At 39.4% G+C, this 23,207-nt stretch overlaps 1 protein-coding gene across 1 annotated transcript in view; it reads left to right on the forward strand.

Moving 5' to 3' along the window:
- The window catches only part of ANKRD44 (ankyrin repeat domain 44), a 317,887-nt gene extending 305,664 nt beyond the window's left edge, over window positions 1-12,223 (forward strand). The window contains exons 23-28 of the mRNA XM_060152397.1: window positions 804-887; window positions 1,889-2,034; window positions 2,514-2,596; window positions 4,547-4,629; window positions 5,498-5,589; window positions 7,971-12,223. Of these exons, the coding sequence (XP_060008380.1) occupies window positions 804-887; window positions 1,889-2,034; window positions 2,514-2,596; window positions 4,547-4,629; window positions 5,498-5,589; window positions 7,971-8,218 (736 nt within the window). The 3' untranslated portion in view covers window positions 8,219-12,223. The remainder of the gene's footprint in view (window positions 1-803; window positions 888-1,888; window positions 2,035-2,513; window positions 2,597-4,546; window positions 4,630-5,497; window positions 5,590-7,970) is intronic.
- Window positions 12,224-23,207: the final 10,984 nt, after the last annotated feature.

Genomic DNA, 23,207 nt, shown 5'->3' on the forward strand with positions numbered 1-23,207 from the left:
ATTAGATTTAGGTGCAAGCCCTCTAGCAGCTTTTCAGTGCTTGATCCGTGCCCACCAATTTTGAGGCTTTGGCTTCTGAGATTCTCATTAACGATAGATCGATCGCTCTTTCCACGAGAAGATTCCTTTATCGTGGCAGATGCTCTAATGGCTTTCAGTGGTCTAACTTGTGCCCACTGAGATGTTGATGTGCCATTGGTCAAGACAGTCTGAATCCCTTATCTTATTTCCCCATGTCCCCCAGTGGTTTATGCTATGGAAGCTCTCTGGAAACTTTAATAAACCCTTTCTTTTAATAATTTTTGGGTAAAGTTTGTTTGGATTGGAAAGCTGCACGCAAGTGAGCAGAGCTCAAGTCTAAGAGTGACTTACCCGTGGCCCTCGGTAATGACAGGAGGAACAATGAACTCAGAGGGTTCAGCAGGCACCTTGCCTGTGTGTCTTTCTTGCAGGCATTTAGTAGTCAGCTTTGAATCTCATTCCCATCGGCAAAACTGTTAAAATGATTAAAGAAGACAATTTAGGTGATACAAAGTTTATTTAATAGTTTCTCAGGCAGGCAGTTCTGAGAATTCTTGAGAGTAGAGACGACCCACTTCATAACGTGTTAGAGAAAGTTTATTTGTATGACCTAAATTGTCTTCTTTAATCATAAATTAAACACAGACCACAGATATTTGCATCAGTTTTTTTTTAATGTGTCCGATTATTAAACATACAGTGTATAGGAAGATGGAGTAGGAGGGGATATATAATTTTTTAGAGAGCAAGATTTTAAAATTTGAAATCTATTTTCATTTTAGAATAAATGATCATGAGAATTGTGCATCATTGCTACTTGGGGCCATAGATTCCAGTATTGTCAATTGTAGAGATGACAAAGGCAGGTAAGTGATCCTAGGATGGCATGGCTCTTGTCTTGATGAATCTTAGTCTGCTTTGTGGTTGCAGAGTGGCCAAACATCTATGTTTTTTTAATTGAAAAAGTAATATAAAAGCATGGTTTTAAAACTTAAGTATAATAAACGATATATAATTTAAAGAAATTACCCTCTTAGCCCAGAAACCCCAGCCTCTTCCACTGAGAGATCCACTTTAAACTGTTCTTTCTAAATTTTTATATTCTCCCAAATATTTTCTAGACATAGCTACAATATATATGCTTCTGTTCTTTTTATGCAAATGAGAACATTCTGTAGAAATGCTCTGCTTTCAGCATATCTTGGAGATCTTTCCATACCAGAACATATGTATTTACCATGTTCTTTTCAAAGCTGCATATCATTCCATTGACTGGATATGTTACAATTTAATCAGCCTGTTCTGCTTTGAAGAATATTTGGTTGTTTCAAAACTTTGGTATTTTAAAGAGTGGTGCAGTGAACAGTCTAGTGCATTTGTCTGTTCACATGACCAAGTGTATCTGGGAGATAAAGTCCTAGAAGTGGAATTTTTTGGTTCAGAGGTCATAGTGTTTAATTTTGATAAATCATGCCGAATTGTCCTCCCAAAGGAATCAACTATTCACGTTAAATGATGTAGGCTTTTTTAAAAATAGCCAATTGTCTACACATTTAAGGCTTAATTTTGGAAGTATGTTTATCAAAGATGAGAGAGAAATCACTGGAACTCAAGATTAAAGGGTCCGTAAAGATGCTAATTGTATTATCAGGGCCGCTTCCTATACCCCCCAAATCTGGTGGTGCTGTTCACATCGGTGACACTTCACTGTCCACCCCGAATGGCCTTTGGGGGAACCTGATCACCATTTCTGTAAGCTGATAAGTTTTAAATCCCTAAGACGATACCATGCACATGTTTCTCAGGCATACATAGAAAGAGAGTGTGTTTACAGGAAGTTAAAATCATACTTGTTTTAAATCGTTAGGACACCACTTCATGCAGCAGCATTTGCTGATCATGTGGAGTGCTTGCAGCTTCTTCTGAGACACAACGCTCAAGTGAACGCAACAGACAATTCAGGGAAAACAGCCCTGATGATGGCTGCTGAGAACGGGCAGGCCAGCGCTGTGGGTACGTGCTTGACTTGCGGACTTCGAGTTTATGCCTATCCAAAACCAAAGGCATGGAAAATCGAGCAATTGGTCATCCTCTGGGTTTATACATGTGAAAAAAGACCGACGTTTTATTTAGGCCACCTGATCTACCTGCTAGTCATCTTCAGTCCCCTGTTAACTTGGTTATGGATGGATTTTGTCAAACCGAGCCAACCTTTCCACAGTGAAATCTCTCAACATTTAGAAACCAAATAGAACAGGATCATTTTATCTGGAAATAACAAAATTGTAAAGGGAATTAAAATTAATGCCTATGGACCTTGGATTTGAATAGAACAGTTATGGCAATAAATTGCTCCTTTTTTCTTCAATAATATTAAATATGATTATGTGAGCTGTACAAATTTAAATGTGTTATTGTTTTGGTAGTAACTTCTCCAAAATGCATGTAATTAACGTGTAGTCTGAGTAACTTTCTTTTGGCTTTTTCTGCAGATATTTTGGTGAACAGTGCCCAGGCTGACCTGGCTGTAAAGGATAAGGACTTGAACACACCCTTACATTTGGCTAGTAGTAAAGTATGTAAATGAATTTGAAACACTGTTATTTAGAATAATAATAATAATAACAATAATACCTAAATCTATCTATCTCAGAAGCGTGTATCGTGGCTCTTAATTAAGATGTCTGTTGTCACTCTCAGTGGAACTGAAAGGGGGAAGCAAAGGGCAGACGCACACAAGGGTTGAAGGGCTATGCCTTTCATGGCATTTGCCACTTGAAGTCTTGCCACAGTCTGGCTTGATGCTGCCACTGTATTTGTCTTCATGGTTGTGGCACCACATTTTGCTTTTAAAAACACAGGTTAGGAGCTCAGTTATCAGTTCCACATGCTTTCATTTGGTTCCACCTGAACACATTGTAATAACACAGCCAAAAAATACTCTCCTATGAAGCAAATAAATGTGCTCATGTATGCTTCTATTCTCCCCTTTTTTCTGGTGCATAGTTCAATGCAAAGAATGTGCTTGTTTTTTTTAATAGCATCGTGTTCACATATAGCTCAAGGTTCCTGCTTCTGTAAAAGATAAATGTGTGATTTTATGAGAGTGGGATCATACTGTTTGACAACCTGCTTTTGTTACTGAATCATATATTATGAATATCTTTCTTTTAGACATCATATATTATAGTGTTTTAGAAGATGTGTGGTATTCTGCCTTAGGGCTGTGCCGTCCTTTATTCAACCCATCCCCTATTGTTAAACATTTACTTATTTTCAAATATATGCTGCTATAAATGATGCTAAGTATAGATAATAATAATCTAAATTCCTATTTATGAAATTAGTGAGTCTAAGGCTATGAACATTTTTAAGACCAAATTGCCCCATAATAAGGTTACAACCATTTACCCTCCTCCAGCAGTACATCAGAATGAAAACTCCATGGACACTTCTAAAATTATCTTTAAGTGTCTCTCTTATAAGGCATTATAATATGATGCCAGTTATCACCAGTGATGGTGGTTTGTTTCAATATAGTTGTAGTAGTAAAGGTGTTATCTATACCCAGTGGTACCAGAAGTCTCAGCTATTCCTTTCATTGGTTGCATTTTCTCATTTCATGCTCTGAGAAGCCTTTGGAAACCACAAAATGTGCTCAGGTTCATGAAATTCATTTCAAGGTTTGTGTTTTTGTGAGTATAAGTACAGTGCTTCCCAGACTTTATTGTGCAAATGAATTGCCTGAGGATCTGGTTAAAATACAAATTCTAACTTAGGAGGGCTGGATGGGAGCCTGAGATTCAGCATTCCTAACTCCCAGGTGAAGCTGATGTTGCTGGTCTGTGGGCCACATTTCGAGTATCAAGGGTTTAAGAAGTGGCGACCCCTTAACAGGGCACTAGGCCTGAAGTTATGAAAGTGTCTCTGATTCATCAGTTGATTTTTAAAAAGTTATCAACCATCATTAGTCATAAGATAACAGAGGTATCTTCTGGATGAGGAAGAAAAGAATGACCTTTCCTGAAAAAGATTCTCTTCATAATATAAGGCAGCCAGTGATGATGAATGATACAGATAACAGATACAATGGGAATTCCAGTGATGGGATCACTGACGTGGTATTTGAAGGCTTGAGGAAGGATATGGGACTTGACTTGTGTTTAAAAAGCATTGTTGAAGAATTTAAAGGACACTCCTAATTCTACTCTCTGTTTACCAGCTGACCTAGCTGAGCTAGCTTCTGCTTCAGCTCTCTGGACATTAATTATAAAAGTTATCTTAGAAATAACAATATTTTAGATCAGATTTATATTCATCAAGTCCTAATAGACCTTATTTAGAATCTTTGAAAATCTAAGGCTGTTTAACCATTTGCTTTCAGAAGAAAAAAGAATTACTCAAAAAATAGCCTATTTTGTTATTAGACGGGGCATACATTTTAACTTTAGAGCATAATGAAGTGATTCTTCCAGAACTTTTCTGTGTCTCTGTCCCATGTTTTCTTATCTTTTTTTTTTCATAGGGTCACGAAAAATGTGCCTTGTTAATACTTGACAAGATACAAGACGAGAGCCTTATTAACGCAAAAAACAATGCACTGCAGACGTAAGTGTGGCTACTAAAGTTTGACCAAGTCCCAGATTCATAGTCATTTATTCAACAAACAATAAGAATTTGCTGTATGCCAGGCTAGAGCTGGGAGCACAGTGGTGAAAGGCACAGACCTGTCTTCTCCTTCGTGAAGTTTAAGGTCACATAAACTATAAATGGAAAACAAGTTTTATAAATCAGGTTCCCAGAATACATTTGAAGCATTTCTAAGCTATTTTCTTAATTATATTTTAATATAATTCAGTGTAATCCTTACCGTGAAAGACCCGAAAGCTGCTTCATTTTCCATTTTGGGAAATTACCTATGCATTCGTTTTAAGGGCAAAGGAATATTAGGATTTTTTTTCATTAAGATTCTTAAGCAGCATAGCAGAATATATTGGGTATAATATTATTCTTTAAGGTATTCTAAATTCAATAAAACATCATTTAGTGCATTTAGTAATAACAGGGAGGTTTAAGATTATGTAATATGGGTGATCGTGATACCAGTCATACTGATGAACTGTGTGAAACAGTGATTCAAATGCTGACCTAGAAAGCAAGGGGTAAAGAACCTTCTAGAAAACACACCAGAGCTTGAGTACTTCTTCTGGCTTCTTGTGTCCTGTCACTAGGGTTGTTTGAGGTGTAGAGTATTTGTAATATCTGCAGAGAAATTTGGGCCAACGTGGAAGAACAGTTGGATCATTAGCACCTGGAAAGGATGTGGTGAACAAATATCTTTTTTTGAAAAAGTGAAAATATTCATGTGCTATTTATAGATTCTCAAGTCTTTTCTTTTAGCCACTCAGACTACCCAAAATGCCACATTCTCACACAAATATATATCATAGTTGATGCTCGCTGTTATCTTTTTTAGACCCCTCCACGTTGCTGCACGCAATGGCTTGAAGGTAGTCGTTGAGGAGCTGCTAGCCAAAGGGGCTTGCGTACTTGCTGTAGATGAAAATGGTAAGTGGAAAAAGTAAGCCATTACTGCAGGTACCTCGCACCTGCGGTGAAGCCAGAGGAAAACGAGAAAGCCAGGAGCTAGATAAAAAGGCAGTGAGAACTCTCTTCCCCTTGGAAGTTCCCTGTGTGTGAGCAGTCAAACAAGGATAATTTGTCCTGTCTGTCGTTGTAAGACATATAGTCTCCCTGCAGCCCCCCCAGTGCCTTCCATGTGCATGTAATGTCAGCAGCTGGTCTCAAACTCCTCAGCGTGGTGGTTAAAATATGTTAGACACACTCAAAAACTTTCAACTTGGCATTCAAACCCAATTCTAACTGCATATGCTGAAGAGTCAGGGATCATACATGTCATGAGTGCATGCTCAAGGGCTCGAATTAAAACAAAATCTTTGTATTTCAGTTCATTCTGAGATCAAACCTCTTATTATTATTCTTTTAAGAACAGATCAGAACTCATATTTCCGGTATGGATATTTGGGGAACATGAGTAAAATTTTTAAATTAACATTTAGGCTTGAAAGGCTTCTTCTGATCTATAGCACGTTCCGTTTCTAAATGAGCTAACTCTTAACAGAAGCTTTCTACTCTGCTTCCTGAAAACTTTTGAAAGCTAATGAATACTAGAATTGTATTAAACTGCCGTGCCTTTGAACCTTGGGGAGCAAAAGAGGAACTTCTGGTTATTTATGAATTAAGTAATTTTTTGAATGTGGCGTTAATTGTAGCATTTAATTAAAGTATTTTAAAATGTATTAACGTAACTCAATTAACTGCTTATTACAGGTATTGGAATTAGCAGCTCATGCCTATTTCTCAGAAGTAAGCAGCCATATGACATCATTAGCTAACTCCTATTAGTTTTGGTTTTGCAGCCCCATTTATCCTAGCATGTACCCTGCTCTGTCCCCAACCTGACTCATGTAGGAGGTGCAGAAAGTTCTCTATTACTCCATCTCCTTGGTCCTCCTGCCTCACCCTCCCTCACCTTCTTATCACGACCATATATATATATATATATATATATATATATATATATATACATACAGACACACCTTGGGGTTGGCATGTAGAGGCCCACAGTTTTTCTGCAAAATGACTAAAGAGACCAGAATAAACTAGTGTAAGTCTGCTGTATCTGAAACTTGTCCAGCCCACAGCAACCTTAGGAACAAGAGCCCCAGGCCTACAGAACTGCAGCTTGTGTCCGAGCCTAGCTACATCCCAAAGGTCTAGGAACATTTGGGACAATTTTGTACAGCACTACAATCTTAATTCCTTTACTCATCACGGACCTTTGTGGAATGGAATGTTAAGATATCTGTCCATTCTTGTTTGTTTTCATCCCAGGGAAAGGAATCATCTGTTAAGGGGGGGAGAGGAGCAGAAATCAGGTCAGATGCTGATAACACAGCAAAAAATTAAGTTTTATTGAGCCAGTGCCTCTGAATAAATGAGCGAGTGGTTAGTAGGAAGTTTAGCCAGCACAAGGGGCTGGAACCCCTTTCCAGCCAGTAGAATAAAGGTTGAATAAGAGTAGATGGAGTCAAAAGACTTTCTCTACCTCCCCATGGCACCTGCTTCGTGAGTTGAGATAGTTTTCTTTTCTGGACTGGACCCATCAAGTCCAAATGGCAGAGAATGACAACTCTATGGCAAATAGCAATTTCCACACATCTGTTACATTTAGGACTTGGGACTTTGGCTAGTGGTGCTGATGTTACTTAAAATGCTGTTTAAGTTTCTTTTAAATGATAGTACATTTCATCACATACAGCAAGTGCTTTCCTGTGTCTGATCTGCTCAAATGATTCCATTTCTCCAGAACCAGTTACCTGTGCATACTTTATAGAAAGTATATATGAAGTGACAGAAGGGTGTTACTGACTCTTACAGACATCTGATTCTTGACATCCTTTCTAATCTGACACACGATTACCTACAGTGGAAAGTCATTGTTCTCAGAATGAGAGTGCTCTGGCCCCAGCCCGAAGCGCATGGTGTGTGCGTGTGCTCTGAGGTGGAAACATCTTTTTGATTGTCCTGTGGCTGTTTCTTGTGGAATTGTGTCCCACCCCCGTCCCCTCGTGTTTCTGTTCACTAGACGAAGACTGAAATTCTGCCTAACTTCCGATAATATAATGCTTTGTTGTTGTCATGTAAGCAGGAAAAAAACCCGAAACCTTCCATCAAATGTCTCCCACTCCCAGTCCCCTCCAGTCTCACCCTAAGCATGACTTGTGGGAAATAACTCCTTTGCCTGGCATGATTTCTAACTTGACATACATCTCTGCGTGTGAGGTCGTTCGAGATGTACTGTGGGATGCTCACACCACCTCTGGATTGCCTGGACTAACCACTGCCTTGTCTGCATTTACGCCCAGGTCATACCCCGGCCCTGGCTTGCGCTCCTAACAAAGACGTGGCTGACTGCCTGGCCCTCATTCTGGCTACCATGATGACTTTTTCTCCTTCCAGTACCATGACGGCTGTCAACTTCGTTTGTTTTAAAAAAGACAGTTTGAGCAGGACGACCCTCTCCAACCTGGGTAGCATGGTTAGCCTGTGCAGTAACAACGTAGGCTCGGAGGATGGGTACAATGAAAATGATTCTGATTCGGAAACGTTTTGACTTTGGACCGTAGAAGCTTTTCCTTGATCACCCATGTTGGAGGAAGGGAAAGAAGCTTGAATTCCAGGTTTATGTTGTGTTCAAGTATTATCATGGGCCCGAGCTTCCAGAAGCCAGTAGAGAAGGAATTAATTAAACCGAGGGAAGGCAGCTAGGCTGTAGGGCAAAGCACTCACACAGATGGGCCTCGATTTTGCTTTGTTTCATATTTTCCTTAGATCTGAGATACTTCTGTGAAAGTCTACCTCTCATTTTAAGTAAGGAATAAAAAAATGCATTTAATTCTTTTTCTTTGTGGATAGTGCAACTGAGAGGGAACTGGTCTCTAAAAGATTTTTTTTCGTGTACTCACTCGGCGGTGAGTTCTCAGAAGTGTATCAATATGACATTCATGTCCCCCAGGAGGGGAGGGAATGGCTGGGTAGGAAATGCCTCAAACCTCTTCTCACTTTGATGTTTACTTCCTTACTAGAAGCCGAAGGTAGAGGTGTTCATCTTCAGAAATAATGCCTTCATCTTCAGAAATAATCTTTTTAAAGGAGTCCAATTATTCATATCCTATCTATAGTAAGCACTTAAATATCCAGAACTTCTTTTTGAGGATTTTTGTTAAAGTTGCCAGATGAAGGGAAAAGTTCACGGAAATTGAACTTGCTTTCTTCATTTAACATAAAGGTAGCACTCAGTGGTCCCCATAACAAGCCTGTGACTAATTTTCACCCGAGTGATCGAACCCAAATCTCTCCAGTAACATTTCAGGTGAAAATTATATTGCACCAAAACTTTGAGACATAATGCAAATATAATATGAAACTACCCTTTATTAATTTGTCTGTAAATCAAAATACCAACTTTATGAAAACATAAGAACCATCAGTATTGTTCATCAGTAGTAAAATGTTAAACGAGCTTCTCGGTCAAAGTCATGCCCCAGTGAGTGGAAGTGTGACTCCAAAAGGGAACAAAGTGAAAGCACGATGTAGAAATGGGCAATGTGGAAATTAAGGCCAATTAAAGTTGCTTGATGATGAAGTCACCGTAGTGAATACTGTGTCTGCTCCCTCTGCCAAAGCTTCTAGGTCAAATGGACCCCGTTCCACACCTGGAATAGCTGTACAAAAAGAAGAATGAGACTTTTTAGATTATGCACATACACATGCACACGTATATGTATGTATTTATATATATATGTCTGTAGTTCGTCAACCAGCTATCCACGAGGACCAAAATGCTTCAGTCTAAAATGGAAGATTTAAATTGTTTTCCTTCGAAGTGGAAGTGAGAACTGAAATAGCTTTTCTATGGAGTTAAAATGTAATCTTTTTGCGTAACAGTCTTTGTTCTGTTTTATATTTCTTATGACACAGATTTCTAGTTGATGGCTTAACATTTGTAACTGATAATGTGTTGACTACAAGCTTATTTTTTTGCCAAACTAGAGAAAATGTTCATATACTTCTGATGTAAATGTGTTTGTATTTATTTGAAATGAAACAAATGCCGAGGAAACATCCATTGTTTGTTCTCTGTTTTAATTCCTACTTGTCTTACTTGGAATCATGAAAAAGCCGGAAAATACACAGGACTCTCCCTGGGCTGGCCCTCAGTCCTGGGGCCAAGCCCAGCAGCATTTCCACTCCTAAGGTTTCCAGCCAGCCCTCAGGTTCTTCCACGTCGGTCGGAAAGGGGTAAAACATCAGTGGCTCAGCCCGTGTGTAGCCAGCTCAGAGCTTAAAAGACACTGCAGTCCTGTGATCTTCTGCGAGATGAAAACTGAAGTGTGTACTGGATCATATGCCCAAAAGTGGCCCAAAGAAAGATATAGAAATTATCCTGAATGCGCTGAAAAATCTCACATGATCCCAGCAACCTAATGGGAAACTATGTCAGTGCGTGGGCACATGTACCAAGAAGAGAAATAAAAATCACCAGCTCATGCTATTTTCCACTTGAGGAAGAGACAGGAAAGAAACATGTTGCATTAAGGTAGTGCTCTCTGACATTTTATAATCGATTCCATTTTCACCCTGAAAATTTCTATCTTATAATATATGTGAGATATTTTTAAAACAGTGTTCTATCATGTCTGGATCAAATACAGATACTGTATTATATATTTCATCTAATTGTAAAAGACTTTAATCTTACTCTGTAATATCCTGGATTTAATTAAAAACTCATGCTGGGTTCTTCACAAATGAGAACTTGTTCAGAGGACTTCTAAGAACTGGTATTAATTTCACTGAAAAATTTTGACACCACCATATTGTTTTTTTAATTCTTGGTGTTGTGTTCCCCTCCTCCCTCTGTCCTTTCTGTTTGTTTTGAGAAGATGAGTTTCGAAAAAGTGGATAAATTGCTAATGAGCAGTAATGACCTTATCTTTACCAAAACCCTGAAAATAAGGGAGATCTAACACTGAAGAAGCACGATATACTGCAGAGTCTTTTTCTAGAAGTGAATGGAAATCTTGCTCAGTTGGCATTTAAAGCAAGGATATGCGATGCCTGCTTTAATGGTGAAGCAGCATTAACATTTTTCCCCGGAGAGTAGCACAGAGAACAAGAAACATTGCGGCAAAACAGTGGCAGCCATGCGACATTATCTCCACGGAGCTGCGTTCTGACTTCTCCCCACTCTTTCACTGCTAGAAAGAAGGAAGACAAAGGAACAAAATGAAATCATGCTATGAATTGTTCACTGAATCCATCTCTCGCCCCCGCTCTCTTTCTCCCTCTTCCCCAGACCAATTCTTTTCCTTTAAGAAACGACTTTAAAAACTATGAGTTCTGCTTTTCACATACATCTCTTAGAAATAAAGCTAGATTTTCCACATAGCTTTCTAAGAAAAACAAAAACAGAAAACATTGTGCTTTTACCTTAATGTGTTCTTTTTAGACTGTATTTTAACCACAGCCACGGGGATCATGTTTCATCGCACTTACCTATTCGCCGGTGTCTGCCTATCCTGGGTAAATATGTTACTATCTCCAAATTGCCTAAAATCTGCTATGATTCCACAGTAAATAGCTCAGGGGATTTCTATTTATCACTACTAAAAGGGCACCATAGTATGTTTTGGTACTTTAGGCAGTAAACAGCTGCTTGGTTTATTATTTTATTATTAAATTAGGACAAGAACATCAAATGGATTTGCTGCACTAGTAATTCTTCGTACTGTTGAGCAACTAGGTTTGCTTATCTGTTGTGTTGGTTGAAGAACTCATCCCTTTTTTTGTCTTGTAATATGAAGTTAGAGTGCCTTTTTATATTTGTATATTCTGAAAATGTTCTGTGAAATGTTTGGTATTTTTTTCATTTGAGTGTTATCAGAGCAATATAATACCAGTGAGTTTTCATTTCCGCCTTTCTTTGAATGTATAAAGTGTCTTTTTCCTCCTTCCCCTTTTACCTGCTTTGAAATGAAAATGAAGATGCAAAGTTTTCTATAGGAATTGTTTGATATTGCAGTGCTAAACTGCTTTCTTTTTACAGAACTGTAAACCATAGGTCAGTGTTATAGGGCAAGAGCATTTTAAGATAGTGACAATCTGAGTGTGTGTATAAAATGTAATTCTAAGCGTTTCTTATGCAGTGATCTAAAAATTCAATGCAAATATCTTTTGTTTGGTAGTTTTGTCTATATATTTTATGCTTTAGCATGTGCAATATATCTTTGTAAAGCACGATGATACAAATCTGGTGCCAGTGTTATATTTTGCATAACATATTTGTAACAGCATAAAATATTGTTTGATGATTTCAGTGGGATTTTTGTCTGTAATGTTTTCTTACGTAAGTTGGAGTTGAATGACTCTGGTAAATGCCATGACTGTAAAAATGAGGAAATGACTTTGAACCAATCTGAATCTTCTCAAGCACAGTTTCATACTTTTTCAACTACTGAATGCTAATAATGTAATGAAGTACTTAACTGTAATATACTATGGAAATGCATTCAGATGGTTATTTTTACAAATAAAAGCGGTACAAATATTGTTGCAATTTGTGTTGTCTTTAATTTTTCCAGTTATGCTAATTTTACCACTTATTCTGCTAACTTAAACCTTTGTCCCCTGCCAAAGCCAAATAACCTTAAATTTTGAAAATAATCAAGATAGAAGTATGTCTCCATATTTTCTATTTCTGTTTATATAATCACAATTAGAGCAAAAAATTTCAAACAGATATTTTATGTTTATTTTACCTGTTTATGCCTCCAACATTTTCCATAAAAATTTAAGCTGGCTTGCAACAAAGACATGTGAAACTAGAAATAGAAAAATTAGGACAAGGAAAAAGAATTCAAACAAATATGGGAATCCTGAAATTTAATGCAGCGGCTGTAACTGAACTTGAATTTGGTCTAGACTTCCTTACAGCCAAAGTAAGAGGGAAGTGTGATTAACTCTATAGATCACTATATCAGAAAAGAAGACGCCTGATAGGTCCTCAAAATTGTGAAATCAACCACGCTTACCTTTGTTGCTGCCACCACTACTCCTCAACTGCTCTGTAGTAACACAAGACCCTACTTCTCACCACTGTCCTTAAAGATATCCATAGAATTACTCCTCCGTCTGTCTCACCATTCAAAATGTCTCCCCTTGGGTAGTAACTCAGGAACAGTCCCTAGAAGAACTAAGGAACAGCTCCCTAATTATGGGGTTTCCAGCTGATGAGAAAGAGATTTGGGGTGGGGGGGTGGCTTCCCCAGTTCCTCAGATCACAGTGTCCTAGAATGTTAGCAGTTCTCACAGTCTAGCCCAATCCCATCACCACCTTTTTCATGAAAACGTCCAATCCCAGAGAAGTTATATAATTGCTCAAATTTGTGTAATTAGTGATCTGAATACACACACTTGTGCCTATAGATGTTCTCTCCTCTATGCTGACCTGCCATACAATGTTTTGTGGGGTTTTTTTTGTTTTCTGCTAGAGATGTTCAGGGAGGTTTTGCACTACCCTGCCTTGCCTACTCCTTATTCAAGTATACAGACCTGAGTGTTTCTCAGTCTTGAAGACTATAAAGCATGAATTAGACTGCAGATGAGTATTTCCTGTAGTTTGGAGCAGACTGGGTGTATTAGTTATCTAATGCTGTTTAACAAATTACCTTAAAACTTAGTGACTTAAAACAACGAGTGCCTATCATGTAACAGTGTCTGTGAGTCAGGAGTCCAGGCATGGTTCAGTTGGGTCTTCTGCCTCAGGGTCCCTCACAGGCTATCATCCCAGTGTTGGCTAGGGAAAGCTCCATTTCTCAGTTCACACATATGGTTATTGGCAGGATTCTTCATGGGTTGTTGGACTGAGGGCTTCAGTCCCTTGATGGCTGCTGGAATTGTATTGTTGGACATCGATGTGGTGCTTTGTCTCCAAACTGCTTGTCAAAGGATTCCTCTCCCTAATGCCATTCAGTAGGTTTAGATCCCTATACATCTGTCCCTCACTTAACACACTTAATGTGTTCCAGAATTAGCTTGCAAGGCCAAAGACATTAAGCTCAAAGGCTCTTAACACAACCTAAGAATATTGTGGGTAAAAGTACTGTATGAGTTGTCTCTTTAGCAGATTTCATACTGAAGGTACATTTGCTGTAAAATAAGAAGCAGCAAAGATAATGGCTGTGCCATTCATTCATTTTCAAGCACTCCAGGGGGTGATCGAAAAGGTGTGGGCATTAGTGGTTGGCACAGTGACTGGGGAGTGGGAGGGCTTGCTACTAGCATTTGGTGAGCCAGGGATACCAAATGTCCCACCCAGCCCAGTGTACAATCCCCCCACCCCCAATGCCCATGCATCCCCACCTCACTGCTCATATACTTGCTCTCCTCTTTTTTCTGAATCATTCCTTCATCAGTGTATTACTTGTGAAGCCAGCCATATTCTAAAATCTGCTTTCACAGGGAATTGCATGAAGATGCTCTACTATGCATCCCCTCCTAAAGAGCGCTCCCAAGCTTAAGAAAAAGAACTTCAGAAGGCAATGTCGAGTCCATGTTCCCTGGTTGTGTATTTCTCCAGGTGAGATCACATGCAGGTGAGTGGAGGAAAGTGCTACACAGATTTGAAACAAATACTTAATTCCTTTGTTGTTAAACACAAAAACACAGGCCTGCACAGGTATATTTCTTGTCTTAAGCAAGGGATGATTGCCTCCTCTTCACAGTTGGGGTAACCCTGCTCGTAAAGACAGAAACATTTGGCCCACAGTCCCATAGCAAGATCTGGCAAGAAACCACTGTTGGCACACGTGGTTCTCTGGGCACTGGTAGACCCAATTTCTAGAATACCATTTTCTACCTTTAAAAGACAATTTAATGAAGTATATTTAATATCTAGAAGAGTTTTATAATTTTCAAAAGTAAAAAATTGAAGCAGTACCTAGAGCACAAAAATCTTACCTGTGTTTCTGTTCAGTTGATAAAGCACCCAGCAAAATTGAAAACTTGAATAACTCATATTCCTTTTAGTTGGGTTCCCTGAGAATTACAAATGTCTAAACTCAAATCTGAATGTGAAGGAAGTGGCCAGCCGTATAGAGATCAAAGGAGGAAACAGGGAGAGGGAACAGCCAGTGCCAACAACCAAAAGCAGGAATGAGCTTGGCATGTTCCAGGAACAGAAATGGGGCCAGTGTGGCTGGAGACTTGTGGGGTAGGGAAGGGTGGTGTGAGATGAGATCACGAGTGGTCTGAGGCCAGATCTTGTACAAATGTTTTGAGCCAGGAGAAGGAGTTTCTATTTTATTCTTAATGTGATAAAGATCCACTAGAGAAATCTAAGCAGAAAAAAATGGCTGTGTTCCTATTTCATTTTTAAGAGGCCACTCTGACTGCAATAGGGAGGCAAGGGAGGAACCCTACTGAGTAGTTAGGTGGCTTCTGCGCTAGTCTAGAGGAGTAACAACATGGTGGCTTGGATTGGTACAGCAACAAGGGAAACAGAGTGTGGCACAGTTTGGGTACTCTTGAAGACAGAGTTGACTGACCTTGCTGATGGTTTTATGTCAAGTAAACAGTCTAGAGTTTGGGAGAGAGGCTGGGGCTGAGGTCAATGAAATTATAGATGAGCAGAGGAGCTTGCCCTGGGAGTAAATGGAGAGAGAGATGAGCCCTGAACTGTGGGCACTCCAACATTCAGACGTCAGGAAGAGAAGGTCTAACAGAGAAGACCAAGAGGGAGTGGCCAGTGAGGCAGGAGGAAAAGCAAGAAACCTAAATGTCCCTGAAACCTGGGAAAGAAAGAATGTATGAAAGGAGTGTCAGTTGTGTCTCCTGTCTCAGTTGCTTCTGGGAGGTCAAGATATGATGCAGCGTGACCATTGGATTTGGCAACATAGAGTTTATTAGTGACTTTTGCAAGAACAGATGCATCAGAGTGGGGGGGGGGCAACAATCCAAAGAGGATGGTTTAATGAGGGAAAGAAAGGGGAGAAGGTAAAAGGAAGAAGAAAAATAAGGCAGTAGCTGGAGGGATGTGAAGACCAGAGAGAGTATTTGTTTTTTAAGATAGGAGATGCTGTATGTAGTATATCAATGCTAAGGGGAATGTCTGGGAGTGAACAAGAAGAAGGTGTGAGAAGGGATGGGAGGGTAATTTTAGAAGGAACATTTTAGAGCAACAGAGGAGGATTGCTGAGTAAGGCTTGGCACACTTGAGATTTATGACCATGAATTTTAAGTGGTACCAGTCATCCTGGTGGGTTTTTTCATCAATGTTGGTACAGGCGTAGAGTAAGTAGATAGTGGAACTTAAACAGGGATAGAGCTTTGCCAAACGAGCCCAAGGGAAGTTATGGAACTGCGGTGTTTTCAATAGACATGATTATATAGATCATGGATTCTAAACCAGGTAAGGAGGGAAATGAAGACATGAGGGAGGTGATGGAGAGTGAGAAAGTGGCCCAGTCACTGGACTGAAGGGCTTGGTAAGATGGAAGAATTGTTGAGCTGTAGCACCAGAGTTGGTAAGCAAAACATGGGGTGCTTGAAGTAAAGACTTTAGAAGTGGTACAGTTTTGATGTTGACAAAGTCAAGAACATAATCACAGGAGTGGGTGGTTGAGGAAAATTGAAGGAAAAAGCACTGGAGATAAAGAAGTAAAAAAGTGAGGAGGCCAATATAATGAATGGCTTGAAAGCCATTTAAAATAGAATTTGAGCAGAATTGATGAGAAAATTTGGCCACTTCAAAACATCTGTTTTTCAGGTGTTTTACTTTAAGACACACACTCAAAACTGATTTATTATCAGACTGATGTTTGGTTCCAGGATTAGGATGAAGCTTTTGAAGAAGTGAGAATGGTCAAGTGCATTTCTGTTAAAAAACAGCAACCAGACTTTGACTCTAATACAGTGACAGGTTTTATGTCCATATGGTTTAACCTAAATGTGTTTATGAGGCTCTCCAGAAAACAGGACAGATGGCTAAGAGCTGCAGAGTGAACAAAAGGAGTGTGTGGAGCAGACAGTCTTAGTGACAACAATGAAAAATTGAATACTTCCCAGTGGGCCTTCCACAGAGGACAAAAGACTAAATTCACTGGAATTCTGTATTGCTCTTTAAGTGAAAACTAAATTTGCTTTAAAATACTTATCCTGAAATCTCAATTTTTAACAACAACAACAACAAAAACCAGAAAGCTGACTTGGGTTTATCGTTCCCTTTTGACTTTCTTTTTGCAGAAATGATTTCTCCATTTCCAAGTCCATCCCATGATTTTATGTTACTTGCCATGTTTTATGTTCTTCAGGCCTTGCTATTTTATGATTACTTTATTTATTTATTTATTCCTTGCTATTTTATGATTACTTAACATCTGTAGAAACTTTGTTAGAGGCCTGTTACCTGATAATTGATGGGTTTTCTACTTAACTTCATTCACAGGGTCCACACAGGGCCCACACATTAGCGATGTAAATTTTGATGAGGCTGCTGGGCCTACTTCATTTTGGCATCAGTGCTAAAAAATCTGATAACGGGCTCAGTGGGCGCCATCTGGGAGCTTGCTTTGTGATGTCACAGCTGACACTAGAAATTAGCTTGAGAAAACTAATTAATTTCCCACAACATTTCAGATATTGAAAAAGAAAAGCCTTTCATGATGCTAACAACATTTCCTAGAGATAAGGACATATTTTCCAGTATATATTAATAATCCATCTTAATTTTCCTTGCTGCTAGCCTCATGACATGAGAGTAACTTGGGTAGTACAAAGCAGAGGACATCTGTTAAAATTCATATTTATGTTTATAGGTGTCTATACAGTGTAAATGTATACGATCATGGACAAAGATACAGCAGGATTTAACCCAACAATGTTGAAGGAGGAGGGTATAAGGAAGTAGGGAAATTGTAGTTAATTGGGAAAATGTACTTGATATAATGTTAAATTATGCAAATATAAAATGTAGAATATACATTGTTTTATATTACAAAAATAGGTTAAAACTGAATATGTTTATGAGCAAGAGCTAGAAGGTAACGTAGACAAATTAAAACACTGATTTAATTAAGTGACAGAATTGTGGGCAACTTTTTTTTTCTTATTTTTTGAATTTTATTTTATTTATTTTTTTATACAGCAGGTTCTTATTAGTTATCCATTTATACATATTAGTGTATACATGTCAATCCTAATCTCCCAATTCATCCCACTACCACCACCACCCTCCCCCACCACATTCCCCCCTTGGTGTCCATACGTTTGTTCTCTACGTCTGTGTTGCTATTTCTGCCCTGCAAACTGGTTCATCTGTACCATTTTTCTAGGTTTGTGGGCAACTTGTGCTCTGAATTTATGTTGCTTATTGTTTTTGCAGTACAGATTTTAAAACAAAAAGAGACTGGAATGTATAGATAGGAACTTGGAGGTATATTAGTCATTCTAATGAGTGCTGGGTTTATTCTGTTCGTTAGAACCAGCTCCAAACTCCCTAGTTAAAGACGAATGAAGAACACTTGGAGATGCTCCAATAAAAACCACAGATACATTAAGAATTGAAGAAAACATCCTTTTAGGAAGAGTAAAAGGAACTGAATTTAAACAGCTTAAAGGGTTCCTCAACTGTAAAATATGGAGATTTGAGTCAGTAACTTCTCATATCCTTCCAGCTCTGACTTTTTAAATTCTTAGACTAGATCCATTAGTCAACAGAGTAACTGCCAACCACCTACAGCATCTGAAGCAGTAGAGTGGGCATATGCATATGCTTGGGAATAAACATGATTGAAGGCTGACTGCACTAATAGTCCTTCCACTAATAGATGAAGAATTTCTTTTAGACAGAAGAGATTAAGGAGATGTGCCCTTCCTTCTCTGAGCAAGAAAATCAATGGGCTTTAACTACAGCAAAACAAATTTAAAGTCATGAAAAGCTATCTAAAAAATGTGTAGTAAATGTAGACATGGTTCCTACAAGACTGATTGTAAAGTCCCTTCACTGAAGACTTTCAGACCAACACCACTCCAGGATGGTATTAGAGAGATGTCAGATGGCCAACGTGCTCCATAGCTTAGAACTCTGAAGCACCATGTACACTATCTCCACCAGTTTCTTGTTCCATAGATACTCAAACACACTTTTTGTCCTCTCTTCCTTGAGCAACCTATAGTACCTATCATATTCAGTAGCATTAAAATTCATCCTGTCTCTCCAAGCTGAAAACAAGACAGACATCCTAGACTCCTCTCCTTTGCTATCCTTATCGAGTTGGTTAGGAAGTCTTCTTCCTTCCATGTCTTCTAAATGTCTTTTGAACCAGTTACCTAATTTCTTTATCCACTACTCCTATTTCAGACCCTCATTGTAGGATACTGCAGTGATGTCCTGGCTAATCTCTTTGCTTTCAGTCTTGCCCTTCTTCAATCTTTTTCCAAAATTGCTGCCAAAACTATGTGTTTTTTAAAGTTCAAGCTCTGTAGCCTGAAGAAGCGTCTGCCCCATCTCTTCATTTCCCATCATTCGCACCCCTCATCCACCCTACACTGTAGACGTTTTGGAAGGACTGAGGTTCTCCTCTTTCATATATTCCTGCCTCCATTTCTGTTAGTCCTTCTACCTAGAATACACCTCCCCTATTATGCCTGTTGAACTCAACTTTTCAGACCCAGATCAAATGTCCTCTTCTCAAGTGTTTCCTAAACTTTTATCTGCAAACAAAAGGCAGAAATAATGATTTCTTCCTCTGTGTTTCCAAGGTACCCTGAATATGCCAATAGTAATGTTGATCATATTACCTTCCATTGTAATTATATGATTATATATGTGATAAAGATGAAATATTCTTGTGTCTATGCTCCTTACTCCCCATCTCCTCCCTGCCACATGCCAAAGGACAGTTTGGATCTTTTCTGGGTGAAAGAACAAGGGGTGATTTAAAAACAGGAAATAAAAGGGAGAAGAAAAACCTAGGGGCCTAGGAGAAAGCAGCTAAATCTATCAATAACAAAGAGTTCGGAGAAAGGTAGCATTGCCATGGGGGGATTTAACATATGAGGCTCTGGGTAATCAAAGTCTGTACGTATGAGGAATTGAATTGAGACTGCTTTAATATTATTTGAGAAACATAAATAAATATTGAAATATATTTTAATTACTACTTGGAAACTAGACTGTACTTCCCACACAGAGACTAAGCCACTTGGAGCCCTAGCGTTTAGTTACATATATCTGTTGCCTCTTATTCTACTCCATGTTTATTTCAGTACCTAAGACAGTGCCTGAATAACTTAATAAGTGAATGTATGAATTGTATCTGGCCCTGCCAAGAAAATGCCACAGGTTTCCAAATTAGCAATGATGAGCATTTCCAGATGGTGTCACTTTGCTGAATCCTCAAACACTAGTGGTCCTTGAGACCTGGCCAGCAGATGAAAGGAGATGAAAGGACTGCCCACCTGTTGGAATATAGGCAGAGGGGCCTGGGTGAAAGCTCAGGATGGAAGGACAAGATATCAGGGCAGTCCAGAGTCTTCAAGGCAAGCTTTAGAGTGTGTTAAACCTCTGGTGCCCCATGTCAGTATACTGGAATCATACCGGTAGGCACTGTATTCTGCACTGTCCCACACTTGCAGGAAAAAAAAAGATGATGCAGTAAAAGTGAGCTCTGAAGTAAGACACTCTCCCTGGTTTTCCACTTTTTCAGCCAATGGTCCTTTGAGGGACCGTTCCTGGACCAATTTCAGTAGGATCCTTGAAGAAATCAAGTATTCTCAGTAAACCAACTCCATTCCCACATTTGGTCTTTTCTTTTCTTCCTTAATTAATTTTCCTCCAGGATAAGTCTTTTAAATTGCTATTGCCTTGGTATAGAAAACAACATGAAAGTGTGAGAATTTTTTTTCAGATTCTTAATTTTAGCAGTTTCAATCTATTGAATATCTTTTCCAATATATGTAATTCTACTGCATGCTCAGCTTTTATTGCCATTGTATAAAATTGGGTTCTATATTGTTTATTGCATGCAATTATTTGTGTAGTTAGTTTTTAAAGATCTAGTTTGCATCAGTTTAAATCAGGCACTGGTATCATGTTTCTGTACATATTTTCCTTATTTGAGTATTTCCCATCCTGCATTTTGAGAAAATTAATATAATTGAACATTTTCTTTTTCTTTTCTTTCTTTTATTTTTCTAAACAGCAATCCAGGCTGTTAACCCTTCGGGATCCGAGACCATGGGTCAGCTGTATAATAGGAGCCCTGAGGGACCAGTTATGAAGCAGAGTGTGCTTTATCCCAGCCATGGCATGCAAAGGGTTACACTGCACACGCTACAGGGGCTGTGGTGGGGGAGAGGAGCGAGTTTCCTTGCCCTTCCTGCCTGGGAGCACTTACCCTTTATCTGGCAGCAAGGAACTGGAAATTCCCCTTCCACTTTTAAAATAAAGACAAGGGTGCTTGCTGTGGGAATTAGAACTGGGTAGTATTTATGGAACACATTGGGATTCTTTCAGGGTAAGTGTTAGAAGAACACAAGTTATTTCTTTTACTCTTTTTTTTTTTTGCGGTACGCGGGCCTCTCACTGTTGTGGCCTCTCCCGTTGCGGAGCACAGGCTCTGGATGCGCAGGCTCAGCGGCAATGGCTCATGGGCCCAGACGCTCCGCGGCATGTGTGATCTTCCCGGACCGGGGCACGAACCCGTGTCCCCTGCATCGGCAGGCGGATTCTCAACCACTGCGCCACCAGCAAAGCCCTATTTCTTTCTTTCTTTCTTTTTTTTTAAAAAATATTTTATTTATTTATATTATTATTATTTTTTACATCTTCATTGGAATATAATTGCTTTACAGTGGTGTATTAATTTCTACTTTATAACAAAGTGAATCAGTTATACATATACATATGTTCCCATATCTCTTCCCTCTTGCGTCTCCCTCCCTCCCACCCTCCCTATCCCACCCCTCTAGGTGGTCACAAAGCACCGATCTGATCTCCCTGTGTCGTGCGGCTGCTTCCCACTAGCTATCTATTTTACGTTTGGTAGTGTATATATGTCCATGCCATTCTCTCACTTTGTCACAGCTTACCCTTCCCCCTTCCCATATCCTCAAGTCCATTCTCTAGTAGGTCTGTGTCTTTATTCCCGTTCTACCCCTAAGTTCCTCATGACATTTTTCTTAGATTCCATATATATGTGTTAGCCTACGGTATTTGTTTTTCTCTTTCTGACTTACTTCACTCTGCATGACAGACTCTAGGTCCATCCACCTCATCACAAATAAATCAATTTCGTTTCTTTTTATGGCTGAGTAATATTCCATTGTATATATGTGCCACACCTTCTTTATCCATTCATCCAATGATGGACACTTAGGTTGCTTCCATCTCCTGGCTATTGTAAATAGAGCTGCAATGAACATTTTGGTACATGACTCTTTCTTTTTTTTTTTTTTTTTTTTTTTTTTGGTATGTGGGCCTCTCACTGTTGTGGCCTCTCCCGTTGTGGAGCGCAGGCTCCGGACATGCAGGCTCAGCGGCCATGGCTCACGGGCCCAGCCGCTCCGCGGCATGTGGGATCCTCCCAGACCGGGGCACGAACCCGTGTCCCCTGCAATGGCAAGCGGACTCTCAACCACTGCGCCACCAGGGAAGCCCATGACTCTTTTTGAATTATGGTTTTCTCAGGGTATATGCCCAGTAGAGGGATTGCTGGGTCATATGGTAGTTCTATTTGTAGTTTTTTAAGGAACATCCATACTGTTCACCATAGTGGCTGTACCAATTCACATTCCCACCAGCAGTGCAAGAGTGTTCCCTTTTCTCCACACCCTCTCCAGCATCTACTGTTTCTAGATTTAAAAAAAAATTTTTTTTTTTTTTTTTTTTTTTTGCGGTACGCGGGCCTCTCACTGTTGTGGCCTTTCCCGTTGCGGAGCACAGGCTTCAGACGCAGGCTCAGCGGCCATGGCTCACGGGCCTAGCCGCTCCGCAGCATGTGGGATCCTCCCGGACCGGGGCTCGAACCCGTGTCCCCTGCATTGGCAGGCAGATTCTCAACCACTGCACCACCAGGGAAGCCCATGTTTCTAGATTTTTTGATGATGGCCATTCTGACCGGTGTGAGATGATATCTCATTGTAGTTTTGATTTGCATTTCTCTAATGATTAATGATGTTGAGCATTCTTTCATGTGTTTGTTGGCAATCTGTATATCTTCTTTGGAGAAATGTCTATTTAGGTCTTCTGCCCATTTTTGGATTGGGTTGTTTGTTTTTTTGTTATTGAGCTGCATGAGCTGCTTGTAAATTTTGGAGATTAATCCTTTGTCAGTTGCTTCATTTGCAAATATTTTCTCCCATTCTGAGGGTTGTCTTTTGGTCTTCTTTATGGTTTCCTTTGCTGTGCAAAAGCTTTGAAGTTTCATTAGGTCCCATTTGTTTATTTTTGTTTGTATTTCCATTTCTTTAGGAGGTGGGTCAAAAAAGATCTTGCTGTCATGTATGTCATAGTGTGTTCTGCCTATGTTTTCCTCTAAGAG

Source organism: Lagenorhynchus albirostris, chromosome 6 (genome assembly GCF_949774975.1).
Source record: "Lagenorhynchus albirostris chromosome 6, mLagAlb1.1, whole genome shotgun sequence".
NCBI lineage: Eukaryota > Metazoa > Chordata > Mammalia > Artiodactyla > Delphinidae > Lagenorhynchus > Lagenorhynchus albirostris.